This window comes from Lithobates pipiens, unplaced genomic scaffold (genome assembly GCF_037356315.1).
Source record: "Lithobates pipiens isolate NorthernLeopardFrog02 unplaced genomic scaffold, aLitPip1_a1.2 Scaffold_13, whole genome shotgun sequence".
Taxonomy (NCBI): domain Eukaryota; kingdom Metazoa; phylum Chordata; class Amphibia; order Anura; family Ranidae; genus Lithobates; species Lithobates pipiens.
Window position 1 is genome coordinate 131,025,554 of NW_027507718.1, and position 17,717 is coordinate 131,043,270.

Sequence of the window (17,717 nt, forward strand, 5' to 3'; positions counted from 1 at the left end):
AACATGCAGTTTAAAATAAAATGGGGAAATTTGTTTTCCATATTGCAATCCTGGATCTGATTAATATTTAATAGACTACTAAAACCATAAAGACCTGAAGACGAAGAGAAACTGAAAGTATGTGCATACATGATAGCAACTATTTTAAAATATACTTGGAACTTTTCGAAAAATGCTTTCTAGTAAAAAGATGTCAGTACGGTGTGTTCCATAATGTGCTAACTCATACTTGCAGCTTTTCTGTAAACCCCATCGTGCCTCTGGATCCCTGGAAAGATTCTCATTCAGAAAACTTCGTTGTACTTTTACCTTTTTTTGCTGTCCTGTGAATTCCAATGACTTCATAATTTGTAATAAAAAAAAAAACAGCTAAGTGGGAGGGTCTGCCTGCTACATTACAGAATCAGTCTCTGTGTTGTAATAAGAGAAAAATTATAAGGAAGTCATTTGCATTAACAGGAAATTGCATTCCTGAGGGGGGGCGTTTGGTAAACAGAGTTGCCATGGTTACAAAGAAGCGCTAATTAACTATTTTAGCAGTTTTATTTATTTGCAGATTTTATCAGAAGGGCCTTTATAATAACATTAAATTACAAAATGGCCTGGGTAGCAATTATATATTTTATAGAATTGTTTTAAACAAAAGTAGAATTTTCCCGTAACAGTGAAAGAATATCACGCAGCAGAGATTTGCAGCTGGATTCGACAAATATATTACCAAGTTGGCAATATAGAAGGCTAATTATTACTTTTTCATTGTAAGCCAAACTGACTCATAATCCCACCTGGAGAAAATGACTTATATCACTTAAATTCATATCATTAGGTGTTTTCCTAATTTAAAGAGCAATTCCTAACAAATCTGGACATAATCAGTGAGCTACTGTAATAAAATCAGAAAGTTCACTTAATTTACCCTAACCGCTTTTATGAATAGAGGAACGCATTTAGCTGCAGTAGGGTGCATTCACACCTGCAAATGCCCCCTGCCTCCAATTAAATGCGAGAACATCAGCAGGTATTAGCTGCAGGAGGCAGCCTTATTAAAAGCAATGGGAGGCTGTAAGCTCCCGCAGCAAATCGCAGCCACTTGCATATTATCTTTTGTGCAGCGATCACATGCCTGCATCCAGAGCTGATCACTAGCATGTGATTACTGCATGAGTGATTACATGCAAGTGGCCACAATTAACTGCAGGAGCTGGCAGCCTCTGATTGCTTTCAATGATGCTGCCTCCCACACTTAATCGGAGTACAAGTACATTCGCAGATTCGCAGGTGTTAATGCACTCTCAGTTCTAGGCTGAGCTGTATGTTGCTATTATCGCGCATTTTACGTGTTTGGATGTTCTGTGGTGATCGCCTTTCTTTTTTACCACCCAATGCTGTTTTTACCATGGATACATGTAAGTGCAATACATTATTTTAAATGCAAACCTTAACAGGTTTTACACTATCCAGTGTTTTATGTTTTATTTGGATCTGACTACACAATCGTTGTTTGGGTGGAGTCCCCTGGATGCTCTGGAGCTGTTCCTGACATTGTTCTTTTGTACATCCCCTTCTGATGACCCCTACCGGGACATAGTTATCAAGCCTGTTTTACACTCTGTAATAAGGGGTCAAGGCTCTCTGGTAAGAGTCCAGCCTATTGTGGTGGTGGCGTGTTCACTTGGTGAAGGGATCGGATAACCTTATCCACGGTTGAATAATGGAGTTTGCCGTTTGACCACTATGGTCGATTTGAGAGACTGGTTTGTCTGGACTATTTATTTATAATTTATTTCAGTATTTTTAATATCAATCAATGTAGCGCAACACACCTTTATTTTGTTTCTTGTTTCTTGTGGTAATATCTCACATTTGTGGTGCTGCTTTTCTTCACATTGAATTACCTTTTCACAGGTGCAGTATTATTTTTGTATTGATAATGCACTCTTAGTATCAGTGGTCAGTTATCTCGACAATAACTCTACAGCTACTTGCCCACCTAAATATGTTTACATACTTTTTTGATGGGACATACCAACCTATTTGTATGTCTTGGTGAAATTTTTTGTCATACTATTGTTATTTTTTATAAGCTGTCAAATGGACAAATATGTTAAAATATATTTTTAGTTTGCATATAGGAGTTTTTTTTATCCAAAAGAGTTTTTATTAGTCATGAAATGGGCATAAAGTAACTAATTCAATGCTCACAAGGACATGCACCTGTGTTGTACATATTTAGTCAAAGGAATGGATAACACAAGGGGGGTTGATTTACTAAAACGAGAAACCAATCAGCTTTCATTTTTTTTTTGTCAAAGCTTAATTGAACAAGCTGAAGTTACAAGCTGATTGGCTACCATGCACAGCTACACTAGATTTTGTACTCTCCGGTTTTATTAAATCAACAGCAAGGTCTCTTGCAATATAGCATACACAGAATTAATTTATTACATAGACAATTTGCAAATCAAATCAAATTCCTTAATTAGAATTAAAGTCAGAAGAAAAATTACGAACAGGCAGGCAGGCACTTTATTGCAGAAAAGACATGCAATTCCTCCTCTATAATGAAAAAACCTACCTGCCCGTTCACAGTCTTCTGCAGAATGTACATTGAGCTGCACATGTAAAGCTTAGTTTGACAGATACCATCCTGTGCCAACCAACCAAGATGGCTGAAGACCAGCACCTGGAAAAAGCCAGCACTGGAGAGGGACCTCACGGTTGTTAGACCATTGGAGTAGAATGGGCAAACTTTAATTTAGTTCTGCTTTAAGACAAATGACAAAAGAAACCTAATAACAGACTGATAAACTTTCAACTCTTCCACAATCTCAAATGACACAAGGCAGGGATGCCTCTCCATTAGTATTCGCCCTGGGGATGGAACCTCTTGCAGCTGCCATAGGATCCCACCTTTAGATCTCAGGTTTACAAGTTGGAAACTAGGACTATATGCTGACAATGTCATCGTATTTATGACTAACCCAACCCAGTCCCTCCCATCGCTCTATGACCTTCTCAGAGACTTCAGCCAACTCTCAGGGATTCAGTTAACCACCCCCTCATGCATTACTCTCTGCAAGAATTATGATAGCACTCCTCAAGAAATTATCAGATATCTGGTCCTCTCACGGATCCACCTGGGCCGGAAAAATAGCAATAGCCAAAATGTTCCTTTTGCCTCATTTCCTGTACTTGTTCCGCACCCTCCCAGTTCCACTCCTGTCTCACCAAATTGACATGCTCCCTTAATAACTTCATATGGAATGCCCCTGAGTTAAACACTCCATCATATGCACTTCAATGCTCAAGGCGGGAATGGGGGCTCCTAATCTCGAAAACTATTACAAAGCCACTCTTCTACACCAAGTTCAACACTGGTGGACAACCAACTCTCTCACTCTCTGGGTGCAAATAGAAGAGGAGTCCCTCAAACAATTTACCAGCCCTCTACTGGCAGCTATCTGTGTGCAACGATGACCTGTACCATCCTTTCTAGGCAAAATAAATGCAGCAACCAAAATATGGAGCTCAATTCATTAACAATCTCATGGACTCTCAAAAGAAGCTGCGGAGGCCTTCCCCTTATTGGCACTAGAAATCCTTTACTCTGATTTATCTCTTGGATGACAGCAGGGGCTACCTCAATTAGAGGCATCATACAACAGATCTCAAATAAATGTAAGCCCACCTGCTGGAGTAACTGTGGAGACACCGGATCTATGGTACACATCTGGTAGTCTTGCCCCTTACCCCTCCCCTTCTGGCGATCTGTCAATGGCCTTTTCAACAACCTAACAGACAATCCCACCAATATCACACCTCAACTGGCACTACGAGGACTGGGACTAGAAGCCCGGGACTCTTCTAATCACACCGTTCTCACCCATATCCTAATTTCGGCCAGACTCGCCATTACAAGACAATGGAATAGTACCTCTCTGCCGTCTATTCAGATAGTCCAATGATAGCTCAACCAACATTTCCTAATGGAACTTATGTTTGCCAGAGCAAACCTGGGCCAACGGAAAATAAAAAAAGAGTGGACATCAGGGTTAACCTTCTCCAATCTAGATATCTCATCCTAAGCTTGCTAATGGCGCTTTCTAGATACAAAATCCTCTGACACTTGCTTCCCTTACTTTTTCTCCTGGGTTCTTTAGGAACGTTCTCCTGGTCTGCGATTTAGAGCATGTTAAAACTACTATGATTTGTTTGTACCAGCTCCTCTTTATGTTATACAGCAACTTACATGATCTAGTGCCTTATCTACATGTAAAAAAAATATTCAAGTCAGCAGGTACAAATACTGTAGCTGCTGACTTTTAATATAAGGACACTTTCCTGTACAGGGAGCCGGTGATGTCGGCACCTGAAGCTGATCTTCAGATCAACTCCCAGTTGCTGCCGCTGCCATTTCTAGTAAGGGAACCAGGCAGTGAAGACTTTCAGCTTCACTCCTGGTTCTCTACTGCACATCTGCGAGTCACGCTGCACATTCTAATTGGTCCCTGCTGTCTTCTGGGACCTGTGTGTCTCCCATAAGACAGCGGGGGGAAGGAGGATTTGCCCTGGAAGTGGGAGCAAATACCTGGATTTGACAGGTATCTGCTCCCCCCTCCCCCCTTAAAGGTGCCAAATGTGACACCTGAGGGGGGGATCTGAGCAGTGGAAGTTTGATTTCTGGGTGGAACTCTGCTTTCAGTGGAAAAAAAGAATTGTCACAACAAAGAGAAACTAACAAAAATATAGATGTGACGTAGAAGGCATCCTAGGGCAAATTTACAACTAGCTAGGTTTCATCTTTCAAACAGAATCTGGTTGCTACAAGTCTAGCTTTAGTTGTGCCCTGGTTTTATTATCTTGTTTTTGCCACATTTTCTAAGGGGTTTATGAATAGATACAAGAGTTCAAGCAGAACCCAGAGAAGGACATGGTTGTTGATATAGGGAGAGTTCCATAGCAGTATCCATAACTGTGCTAGTTAGCTCTCTTTGTGTTATGAACTACAAGTCAGACATTGCCAAGGTATGACCAGTAATTCTGCAGCCACTAGCAGCTACAGATTTTCTATCTTTCCTAATTCTTCGAGTCCCATGAGCAACCATGGCTATGTTCAGGTCTCTGAGCACAGGAGATGGCACACATCATTGCATCCTTAACAAGGGAGAGTCAAAAAGCTGTGGACTAAACAAGTATGGAAGAAAGGCAATTTGGGGATAATATTAATCACTGATAGTTGCACAGAGTTTGTATTTTTAAAGTGTATGAGGGAATAAAGTCCCTGTTAACATGATTCTATATATGGGTCTTTACCTTCCTCCCAACCCCTCAACAATGCATAGGCCTCCAGATGCTCAAAACCCTTCTAAGAACCTTGCTAAGTTGTTAGCACTTCCACCTGGCAGCAGTAGGGTGCTTGGATCAAATCCCAACCATGGCGCTACCTGCCTGAAATTTACATGTTCTCCCTGTGCCTGCATGGGTTTCCTCTGGGTTTCCTCCCACACTCCAAAGACATGCTGGTAGGTTAAACCGATATTAAAGGCTATCATTTTCTTTTTAAAATAACAAATATGTCATACTTATTTGCTGGGCACAATAGTTTTGCATGAAGCAGCCTTAATACTTATTTTCTTGGGTCCTCCACCCCGTACTCCTGGCCCCTCCCTCCTTCCTCAGTTTGAAAGGGGTTTTAATCTTCTTAAAAGGGAACTTATTTATTAATGTTTATTCAGCATGTCTCACAGCATAGTATTCTTTCATTCATTTGGGTGCTTGCAGAAACAATTGTAAGTACCCCTGACAATGCTATAGATTGTCTCAACCCCTGTTTCTGTCACTTTTGTTGCACAGCTTAGTCTGCAGGTACAAGTGAAGTAAAATACAAAGGCTTGTAATAATTAAAAAGGAATAAAAGTAACACTAAACAATATCCTTATTTTCCAAAAATAATCCTTACACATCCATTTTGTCTAGGCCCTGAAATAAATTTCTTGAAATAATGTATCAATGTTCTCTGCCTCCTTCTATTATGCTCCAAGAGCCCCACGACCTCTTCTTTTCTACTACATCATTGTTTGACCCCACAGACCATATAGTGGAACCATGGGGAGCAAATGTAGCTACCCTCTAACATGAAAGTTAGAGGTTTTAGTTTAACTTTTTAAAGTTAAAGCGGACCTTCAGTCTTTTTTTCAACTTTCTATCTATTAAATCTTCTGCCCTTGTTGTTTTAACTTTGGATAGTAATTATTATTATTTTTCTGCCAGTAAATACCTTATACAGCCCACTTCCTGTTTCTTGTCTGGTCATTAGCCTAGGCTTATAACATCATACACAGCTCTCTCTCTCTCACTCTCGTGAGAGTTTGCTAGGAAGGGAAGGGGGATGAGTCATACGCGGGCCAATGAAAGCTGTGCCTCTGTGTGGCTGTGTAAATACAGGAAGTGAACAGGCAGCAGCTTCAGCTGCCCACAGTTAAAATGACTGCAGCCAGACTTAGTAGAGGGAGATTTCTGCCACATATTTGGCAATTACAGAATCACAGTATATATAAAATAATATGAAAAGTGGTTGGAGGGAAGCTTCAGAATGGCAAAGAAGGTTTATTATAAATTATGTGAGTAGACTGCAGTTCCTCTTTAAGAACATGTACTTGAATAGAATTTGAGTTTTAAACCAGATTTCAATGTCACTTTAATATACAGAGTACTAATACTACATATATTACCTGCATATAGTTACCAGAATACAACATTTTTGAGTCAGTGATCAAAAATATACATACAGTGCTCAGCATAAATGAGTACACCCCTTTTGAAAAGTAAGATTTTAATTAATATCTCAATGAACACAAGAACAATTTCCAAAATATTGACAAAACTGAGTTTTATAAAGCATTTGTCAGCTCCATTACATGAAAGTAAGGTTAATAGTATATTTTAGATTACAAAATCTTCAGTTTTACTCAAATTAGTTGATGCAAAAATGAATACACCCCACAACAAAAACTACTACATCTAGTATTTTGTATGACCTCCATGATTTGTAAGGACAGCACGAAGTCTTCTAGGCATGGAATGAACAAGTTGGTGACATATTGCAACATCTATCTTTTTCTATTCTTCAAGAGCAACCTCTTTTAGAGCCTGGATGCTGGATTGGGAGCGATGCTCAATTTGTCTCTTCAGAATTCCCCATAGGTGTTTAATTGGGTTCAGATCAGGAGACATATTTGGCCACTGGATCACTTTCACCCTGTTCTTTTTCAGAAATGCAACAGTGGCCTTAGATGTGTGTTTTGGATAATTGTCATGTTCAAAAAGTGCACAATAACAAAGGGCACAGAGTGATGGTAGCATCTTCTCTTTCAATATAGAGTATTCATTTGGATTTTCGGACGAATGCAATTTTTAACGAAAAACTAAATAAATAAGAACGAATTTCAGGAGTAACTAAATAAATGTATTTTTCGGACGAAAACAAAATTTCTGAAACAAAATATTTCAGTGTACTGAAATATTGTATTTATATACTGTTAAAAATTGCATTCGTCCAAAAATCCAAATTAATTAAGGTCGAATCTGTCATTGAAGGCTTATGGTGTCTGTGGAATGTTCAAAGAAGATTCAATGGAGCAGCTAAACTGTATGACTCTGTATAGTTTAGCTGCTTCGTCGAATCTTCTTAGAACTTTCGACAGACATCATAAGCCAAAGATTCAACGTTTGTATGTTTTTCTCTGTTTTGTCGAATCTTTGTCGTTCATGTTGAAGGTATATAGTTCAAACAGAAAATGGACTGGTGATAGTGATCACTGATCAGACAGGTAACAAGATAGGATATATAGAATATCAATCTATAATATAGAATATATAATAATAAATCCCCCCACAACATGGGCAGTCTCTGAGGCTATCACAACACTAGCAACACTAGTATCACTATCAAGTTCACAACACTAACACAATAGCAGCAGATTATTATGAAAAAGTTAAGTTGAACTGTAGCTTGCATCACTATTGTTCTGCTGCTGTGCTTATGCTTAATTGCTAAATAATTCAGGTTCTCTGACAAATGGACCAGCTAAGATTGATTATCTTCTGAAATGATTCAGTGTCTGTGTCTCTCTCTGCTAGCAATCGTAAGTAAAGGTAAGCTGGCAGTACGTGTGTACTTAGTTTTTTTTTTTTACTGCTCCTCTTCTTTGGTTACAGTCAGCCAATAACATTCATCATCATCATTATTTTTATTTTACTTCCCCCACCCAATTCCAGCAGTGATCTTTTCTCTCTCTGTCGAAACTTTTCTCTCTGTCAAATCTTTTCTCTTTATGTCAAATCTTTTCTCTCTGTGTAGAATAATCCTGGACTAATAGACCTAAGGTTAGGCACATTCGACCACAGGTTAGATAGACATGGATTGTTATGGTCAGCATCATGTTGAATCTCCTATCTATATCGAACTTTTGTCACAACGAAAACAAAAATAAAGCATTTATTTATGTTGGATCTTTTGTTTTTTTCGGATTCTGCACTTTCGTTATCGTTTGTTAGAACTATAACTAAAATACCTGAAATTCGGACGAAAATGCATTCGGACGAAAACGAATGCATATGTCTAATATAGAGCAGTACATCTGTGAAGTCATGATACCATCAATCAAATGCAGCTCCCTGACAACAGCAGCACTCATGCAGCCCCACAGAAGAACACAGCCACAACCATGTTTCACTGTAGGCACCATGCATTTTTTTTGTACTCTTACCTTTGTGACACCATACAGTTTTGAAGCCATCATATTCAAAAACATTTATCTTGGTCTCATCACAGAGTCCCAGCAGTCTTTTTCTTTTTCAGTATGGGCCCTGGCAAATTCTAGGTGGGCTTTTTTGTGCACGGGCTTTAGGAGAAGCTTCCTTTGTGGACGACACCAGGGCATGCCATTTCTCTGCAGTGTACGCCGTATTGTGTCAACATAATACACCCCAGTTTGGCTTACTACTACTTTTGTTAACTGCAGTGAACTTGCATGGCGATTTTCTTCAACCCTCCTCATCAGAAGATGCTTCTGTCCAGATGTTGACTTTCGTGGACAGCCTGGACATCTCTGTTAGAGGTTTGCAGTTCCATCTTTGTTAAATTTTGCTACACTTTTGCTACAGTATTCTGATTGATAAGTAAAGCTTTGCTGATCTTCTTGTAGCCTTCAACTTTCTTGTGTAAAGCAATTATTTTCTTTCTCAGTCCTTGTGACATTTCTCTCACATGTTGTGCCATTGCTGACAACATGAAATAGAAAGGGGTTTTCTTTGTTAAAGCGGAGTTCCATCCGTAATATAATCTTTACATGAATCAGCAGCTTTGAGCATGAACAACAACATTTGGGCAACAATTTTTTTTTTACTTACTCTGTCTGCATTGTTGCTACGGGGTCCCCTCTAATCTGCAACTTCCGGGCTGCAGCAATTTACGTCATATCCCATGGCGCCTGTGCTCCTGGTAGATGTGTGTCATCATCTCCTAGGAGTCAGTGAGCAGCGCCGAAGGCTAGCATCGCGTTCTTTCACGCTGTCAGCGCTACTCCCGACTTATAATACACATGCGCGAGATTGGAAGGTGCATGCTGGGTAGCCAGCATGCACTTATCCTGGTAGAGAGTCCTAGTGGGCTTTACATGCCCACAATCAAGATGGAATCACTCAGGAACACGAAAATAAGGTAAGTAAATTATTAAACAAATACACTGGGAACATGATTTAAATATATACATGCATAAATGTATATTAATGAATACAAGCAGAGGGAATGACTAAAAGAAAAAAAAATATGTGGACGGAACTCCGCTTTAAGTAACGCCCTTTTATTTATCAACTGTCTGCTGGACACCTGTTTAATGTATAATTAAACTCACCTGTAGTTGAATTCTTGTTGATTAGGATTTTGCTTTCTAAAATTTGGCTTTGCTCTTAAGACTTTCATTGGGGTGTATTCATTTTTGCAACATGGTCTTGAACAAATTTGTTAGGAAAAATACTATTTTGTGTGTGCAAATTAACAATCTTGTTTGCAATCAATGGCCAGAAATTGTGGGAGTATTTTGTAGTATAGTATCCCAAAGAAAATGTTGATTCCGAAAGGAAAGTAAGGCTGGTTTGGATGTGGATTTGCCCGCATTCAAAGCGCATGGTAGGAGATTGTGACCTATGGAGCCAGTTCCCATACCTCCGCTGCGGCTCTGGTGATAATTTTTACAGGGGCCCTGTGTGTTTTTTGGTCCATTTCAGGTCTGAATTCAGCCAAAAATTTGGGCTGAAATCGGACCTGAAACAGAGGAATGCACCAATCTCCTGCTGTGAGCTATTCGTCAATGGTATGAACCCAACCTAACATTTTTCTGACAAATCTTTTGGGGTGTACTGTTTTTATGCTGTGCACTGTACTGTAAGCAATGTCTGAACCAACTTAGAGATGTTGAAGCCTATGAAGAAAGACTGTCATGTAACCGTGACAATGGATCATTCCGGTTGCAATGGAAAAATGATGCATTGTTCAATTTCTCCTTGGGTGTGTCATAGCAAACTTTTGACATCAATCACCAGTGGGATATAAAGACAATTTACCTGTTACATTTTCGTGAATTATACAAAAATAATTGGAGCCCAGCTCCAGCCAAACCTTTTTTATCTCTTTTAGTCTTGGAATAATAGGGAAGAGCGAGAAACCCTGTCAGGATTTATATGCCGTTTGTTTCCCCAGTGAGATTTCCTTGACTTGCTGCTAAGTCTGATACTTGTTACCTAGACAGGATGTAAGGGGAAATCTCCTCAATAGGGAAACAGACAGCAATAACATCAGAGACAGGTTTTAATGCTTCTTCACTCTGCTGGGAAAAACTGTTTTTATCTTTGCTCCTGTCAAGCTTACTTCATCCCTGATCCAGTGCTGGGTCCTCTGTCTAGTGTGCAGGTGCTGCAAATTTCACCTGGAGTGCTGGCATCATATCCAATCAGCAACCAAGTGCCAGAAAAGTAAATTAATGCATCACTATGCCCAAGCTCAACCCCCTGTGCTTCCAGTGTCTACTCTGCTTCAAAATATTGTGCCTCTAAATGCAGAGTGCAATGATGGGGGCTACTTGTGCCCAGTCGTAGGCGACAGGTACATCGATGACATTCTATTGTTTTGGATTGCTTCAATCGATATTCTCAATAAATTCAAACAGCTAATGACAGTAAACCAATGGCAGGAAATACCATTCTCCATGCCAGCGATGGTCATCCTAAATTTTGATACTGAGTATTTCTTTTGGTCAGTATCCCCCAGTTTCCTTCAGCTACACTAAGGATATACATTTTCAGAGGGAGAATGATGCCCTAGATTTGAGCAATGCCCTACATTAAAAGAATGGAGTTTTAAGGATCAAGTTTTACAGGCAGCCTTTTATAGTCTTGGAAAATAGAAAAAATTAGTTTTAGGAGGAGAGTCCAAGAAAGAATTGATACATTTTTGAGACTTATCACAAAATGTTCACAACAACATGAGATTATACAACACATTTTGACTTTGGCATTGGTTGTGAGTGCAGATTGTGAGATATGTTTCCCCATCACCTAAAACTACACCTACACTTGCCACGTCAATTAGAGATCATCTAGCACAAAATGAATTTGCTTTCTAAGTTTGTACAGTATGTGAAAGTAATATCCACTGTTATTATGTTACATTATTAGGTAATTATGGTCTATTAATAAAACAGGGGTTCTAAGCCTTACCCACTCTATTCAAAACTTAAAAATAAATAAATGTTGCCTCTTAACGTGGTAGTAAAGTCTACTTTTGAACTTGTACCTACAGGTACATGATAAGGCTTACCTGTAGGTACAGGGAATATCTTCTAAATTTGCACTGTTTAGGAGATATTCACACAGAATGCAGCCTGCAACGTTACCAGTGCATGCACTCTAAAGGGATGACATACCCGTTCTGTACCTTCAGAGCTCCATGCCAGGGCTGTGACTCCCACACGCATGGGCAGGAGTGATGTTGTCGTGGCTCGGCCATTCGTATAGCCGTAGCCTGCAAAGGAAGATTGGGTGAAGAGGGGAAACCTGTCAGTGGTGACAACATGCTGCTGGAGGGGTTTGTTCTAAGATAAGTATCTCATAATGAGCTAGCATGCCAGGTATACTAGCACATTATGCCATTGTCTTGCAGGGGATTTAATTTTAATTTTTTTAATGCTCAAGTTTACTATCTACTTTAAATGGACACTGTCAAAACCTTTTTTTTAAATGCAGGTAAAAGCACAGAAATATCAAGTATTTTAAATTCAGTGGTTTTCCTTTCCATAAATGATCTTTTATTCAATTGCAATGTGCTTTTAAACTTGCTAATAAGTTTAACTGCTCCAGGAATAGTCAGTTCCCTAGTAGAGCACCGTTAACCCCTTACTCCTAACATGTCATAACCCTCTCCTCTTCTAGGAGTGTCTAATCACTGTCTGTGCTTGCCCAGCTCCTTCCCCCTCCCCTTCACATTTCCGCATAAAAGTTTATGTAGATGATGGAGGAGGGGGCAAAGATGAACAGTATAGAGCAGCCATTCTCAACCAGGGTTCCTCTAGCGATAGCTAGGGGTTTCTTGATTTGTGGCCAGCTGATCTCCCATCTGATCATGCCTGTATAGTTGCAGGTTCAACAGCACTTGGCAAAACCAGTGGCATGACTGCAAGGGTGTATTCTGACCAGCCCTGCATGGGAGGCATTCTTCCCACTTCCCACCACCAATGTAAGAGGAATTTTACCAATGACCCTCAGTAGACTAATCTCTCAATTGGTTCCCTGAGACCTGATAGACATTTCAAAGGTTCCTCTGAGGTAAACAGGTTGAAAAGGCCATTCTAGAGTATTACTTGAGTGGCAGCTTTGTGTCTGCTGGGGCTTGGGAAGTTAAATCAAAGATGGTGGCACCCAACAGCAGTCTCATGTCTTTTGGATGTCTACACAAGGGAATATTCTGATGAATGGCCAGGCCCCTGGGTCTCTAAGATTTAACTGCAAACATACTTGACCAAATATGACTAGGTTTGTTTATGCCTGGTTTATATTTTTGCATCATTTAATTATACAATATTAGTACAAAGCACATATTTCCAGGATGAACATCATAGTGCAACCTAAAACAGGACAAGACAATTAGAGGCAATAACCTTTACTGCACACAAATGGTACTGTAGGTGTCTAAAAAAAAAAAACTGAAAAGATGCCAAACCTTGCATTACAGACATAATAATGAACATAAAAGAAGGTGAAAAGGATAGTCTGCATTGCCCACAGGAACCAAACATGTTTGATTTCCAATTCTCTAACCTGCACTAGAAAGCTGAAATCATAAAAATGTTTGTTAGCAAAAGCAAGCATCCTTTGAGTCATCGAGTTTATACAAATGAGCTTAGTTTTCTACACCCACCACATCTGTTTGCCTACATCTGCTTGCACTAACCCATGCTCCTGCACCAACCCAATATACTGGTCAAAACAGTCCTGGGATCGGTGTTTTTGCAACAAGCATTGAGGGTGACAGAGGGCAGTATAAGAAAAGCTCATTTTAATTTATGTACCGGTAAGTTATATGGCTAAAAACACATTTGCTTGTAAATTGCAGCTGACATTTCTTCCAATTCTGGTATTTTCTCACCTACAAAAGCCTGATAAAGGTTATGATACCCCTTAAGCTAATAAGGAAGAAACTTTCCATTGCACAATGTGTACAGAAAATGAGCTAAGTGCCAAAGCTGATTAATGAGTTTTATGGATAGATAAACCTCATATACTGTTGTTTAAAAAGGGTGCTTATGAACAGCCTATATTTTTTCTGAATGAAATACAGTCAAAGAAGAATATTTTAAACAAATTCATTGTATCATTCTCTTGCAATTCCAATGGGAAGTAGTTCCATTAATCCAGCAACCTTTGTGCAACCCATTTATTTTTCAGCTCTTTCTTGAAACTGCAACCATTCAATACGAGCTATATAGTACATATCACTTTCCTCCCATGACACGCTTGGTTGAACACCTTAATGTTTATAAAATGTTCTGTTCACATGAAACCTTTGAATGGTATAGCCCAGCGTTTTATACATTTCTATGGAAACACAACCATTATGTAAATGAAACAGAAGGCTCCCACATCATAAATGGAAGCCATTTAAACATGTTCTGTTTTTTTTTCCGTTTTTTATTTCTATCATATGTATTATATATGGGGTCAAGAGCTGCCTATGAATTCTGTATATCATTTTTTTCACATTAGAACATTCAACTCACCCCAGGAAGTGTCTTCTGCTCATGCAGGGCTGTTTGTGCTTTGATGGCAGAGTCTCTGGCACAGTATGTGAGGAAGGCACAGCCTGGAGTAGAAATTACACAGACATGTAAAAAATAAATATCCAGACTACGGAACCTGTTACACGTTTTTTATCTGGATAGCCTGCCAGTGAAAACACTTTCTGTTGTTTCTGCTGTGTGTGCTTCTTCAGTTGGCCATTCAGCTGCCAACCAGATCTATCAGATAGGTAGCCTATTGATCAACTAAGTGAGTCTATGTGGCAGATTGGCAACATCATCACTGCTTATTGCAAACTAATGGCAGGCTCTCCAGGTAAGAAACATGGTTCCCAAAAAAAAAACTATTTGCTAAACTAAACTGTATACAATGAGGTATGATTCCAAACATACTAAAAAATACATTCTGAGTTTTATATACACTTTAAAACAATTTATATAGCGGACACATGTATATCAATAAGGCAAGTCTAAATGGGTAGCTATCTAAGATTAGGAGAGTATCATAATTCATATAACATACAGAAGCAGTCCATACATGCAATGCAGGAATAGCTACAACATTCTAAAAGCAAAATATAACCAATTAGAATCTGGTGTCTTTCTGAGGAAAGGATGGCACTGCCACCATCTGTAGAACAGGGAGAGTCTAGAGGGCCTTAAAGGTCAGCAGTCGAGTGGGAGCAGTTTGTGCTTCACTGATAACTGATCCTTTTCATCTGCATTACATGGGCTCTGCTATGAGCAGCTAGAAGCTTTTGGGAAAAAAAGCAAAAGGTACCATATATACTATAAGCGGGGTTCTGCTGTTGATGGACTGCCAAATGCCTCTTAGCATCATTGAAACAAATATGAAAGCGCACCCACAAATACATATTATTTTTATAATTCTTGTACTGTGTTGAAAAAGTATGGAAAACTTAAACAAATATGGTCTTTTTACACCACCATGCATTAATACAAATATATAATATATAATAGAGTATCATGTAAATAATGGCTAAAAATATCATGCAAATACACAGGGTTATTGATAATAGAAGCCAAGCATTTACAAAGAATAGTGCAGTAATGGATAAGTGAAAACCAGGAATAGTAAGGTCATAAGAATAGATTATTTGGCATAACATCTAACCCCTACTTCATGAAGGACCTTACTGAAGAAGAGATTAGATGTTAGTTATCCACATGTAACATCTAATATAACCCATTATTTCACATGGCAGCTAAATTACCTCTCCAAATAAAATTAAGCTTGTAGGTTTCTGCATGTGGCACTATTTATCGCTTAACACATTAATAATATAGAGTTTTATTTGTTTCTATTTAATTTAACCATCCCCGGAAGATTTAGCTGCTTAATGACCAGGCCATTTTTTGCGATACGGCACTGCTTCGCTTTAACTAACAATTGCACGGTCATGCAATGTTTTACCCTAGCAAAGTTAACGTCCTTTTTTCCCCACAAATAGAGCTTTCTTTTGGTGGTATTTGATCACCTCTGCAGTTTTTATTTTTTGTGCTATAAACAAAAGAATAGCGACAGCTTTGAAAAAAACACAATGGGGGTTATTTACGAAAGGCAAATCCACTTTTCACTGCAAGTGCACTTGGAAGTGCAGTCGCTCTAAATCTAAGGGGTAGATCTGAAATGAGTGGAAGCTCTGTTGATTTTATCATCCAATCATGTGCAAGCTAAAATGCTTTGATATCCTCAACCTTTCTAAGCCACATTTGGATAGACGGAGGGTCAGGTTTCTTCCATCGTAAAGTGATGCAATGTTTGGCAGAGTTAAGTAAATGACATAGCACTGATTTTTATGTGATGTGGTGGGAATGTCAAAGCAATGAAGAAAAAAAGTGTCCTCTGGAACTGGATAATCCGTAATGTTGCGTGTGTCTGCGCACTTCCTTCCAAAAGGTCTCTAGACCTGGGCAAGCAGTGATTCTTAAAATACATGCAAAGCCAAAAACGCTTTTCTCAGTTTTGAATAGACTATCAAAGTGTTAAAACCTCTATAATATATTTTTTTTGCTGCCTTTGTCCTGCTGGGGAGATTTCCCTTTCTTTCATGTCCACCTTAAACAAGAGGGAATCGCTATAGTGTTCTGTGAATGAGAGAACTACAACTACTGTCAGTCTTTGCAGCTGACAACTTGAACTACAAAGGTGCTTATGAGCGTTTTCGTAGTTTATTGATTCTTTCTGCCGTTCAGTAACTGCCTGCCCAAAGAAGGTATGGGCAAGACAGCTACAATGACAGTCTGTAGGAGCCTGACACTGCACCTGCGATCTGCTGACCATAGGTGCAATGCTTTATAGGCCCCTAATAATAAAAAAATAATAATTGCACATTTTTCCCTGCAAAAAGATATGTATATTGTTTTTTTTAAAGGTGAACTTATTGTGACAGAACCAACTGGGACAGGGGCTTTTGGAGGGGACTAGGGGCTAGCCTTTTACCCACTGATTATGGCCCATGGAGGAGACCGGGGATTTTTGTCTACTTCTCCTGGTCAGAGCATGGAAAAGAGCTCAGTTCAGCCTCTGATCGCATGAAGAGAGCAGATAATTCTCTAATGATGGACAACGTTGTGATGAACACTGAGAGTGAAGCTTGTATTGGAGTAATTCTCTGAATAAAGACAATAAAGCTTCCCTTCTGGAGTGGAAAGAAAAGTGTAATATTGATATTGTACAGGTAATGGTCAGAGAAAATATGGTGGCAGGCTTGGTTGGAGAAGCGCCTCCACTTGGGACAGAAATATTTATTAACAATTTCCGTCAAGAAATCTATGAGGATAAATTAACTCCACTTTTTCAGAATGCTGAAATATTGTATGACTTTTGTCTTATGATGACTTGTCTAGTGGACAGTATACACAAGTGAAAGCTGGTTAATGAGATTTGGACAGCTCTGGGTCTTCTTTCTATTAGCATGTTATTGAATCATGTGCTGGAACCGTGTATGCAGAGTATACCTTTACTTGGAGGATATCAAAGCATGTCTTACAGCAATAGAAACGTGAAACAGTAACATGGAGCAAACAACTACACACACTTAGGAACAAAGGTACTTCCTCTAAATATATTACCATAGAATACACATTATAACACTGCCGCGCCACCTACTGGTATAGATAGGTATAATGCATAAAATATTGTTCACATTACTTTACATTACTTGCTGTTGTTCTTTTAACACTTTCTGGGGAACTGGTGTTGAGCTGTCTGGGTGGGCACTGACCTGAGTCACCTAGGTTTGTCTAGGTCACTAGTTGTTAATTAGCTTACTGTCTTATTAAGGACACTGTAAGTTGTTAGCTGTTAATTAGATTGCTGTTTGAAGTTTGCATTGTCAAGTTAAT

General features: G+C 39.1%; 1 protein-coding gene across 2 annotated transcripts in view; it reads right to left on the minus strand.

Annotated features, from left to right (window-relative positions):
* CELF5 (CUGBP Elav-like family member 5) overlaps positions 1-17,717 on the minus strand; it is a 216,448-nt gene that overhangs the window by 127,277 nt on the left and 71,454 nt on the right. For both annotated transcript variants that reach the window (XM_077475581.1, XM_077475580.1), the window contains exon 2: positions 14,331-14,413. In XM_077475581.1, the coding sequence (XP_077331707.1) occupies positions 14,331-14,413 (83 nt within the window). The remainder of the gene's footprint in view (positions 1-14,330; positions 14,414-17,717) is intronic.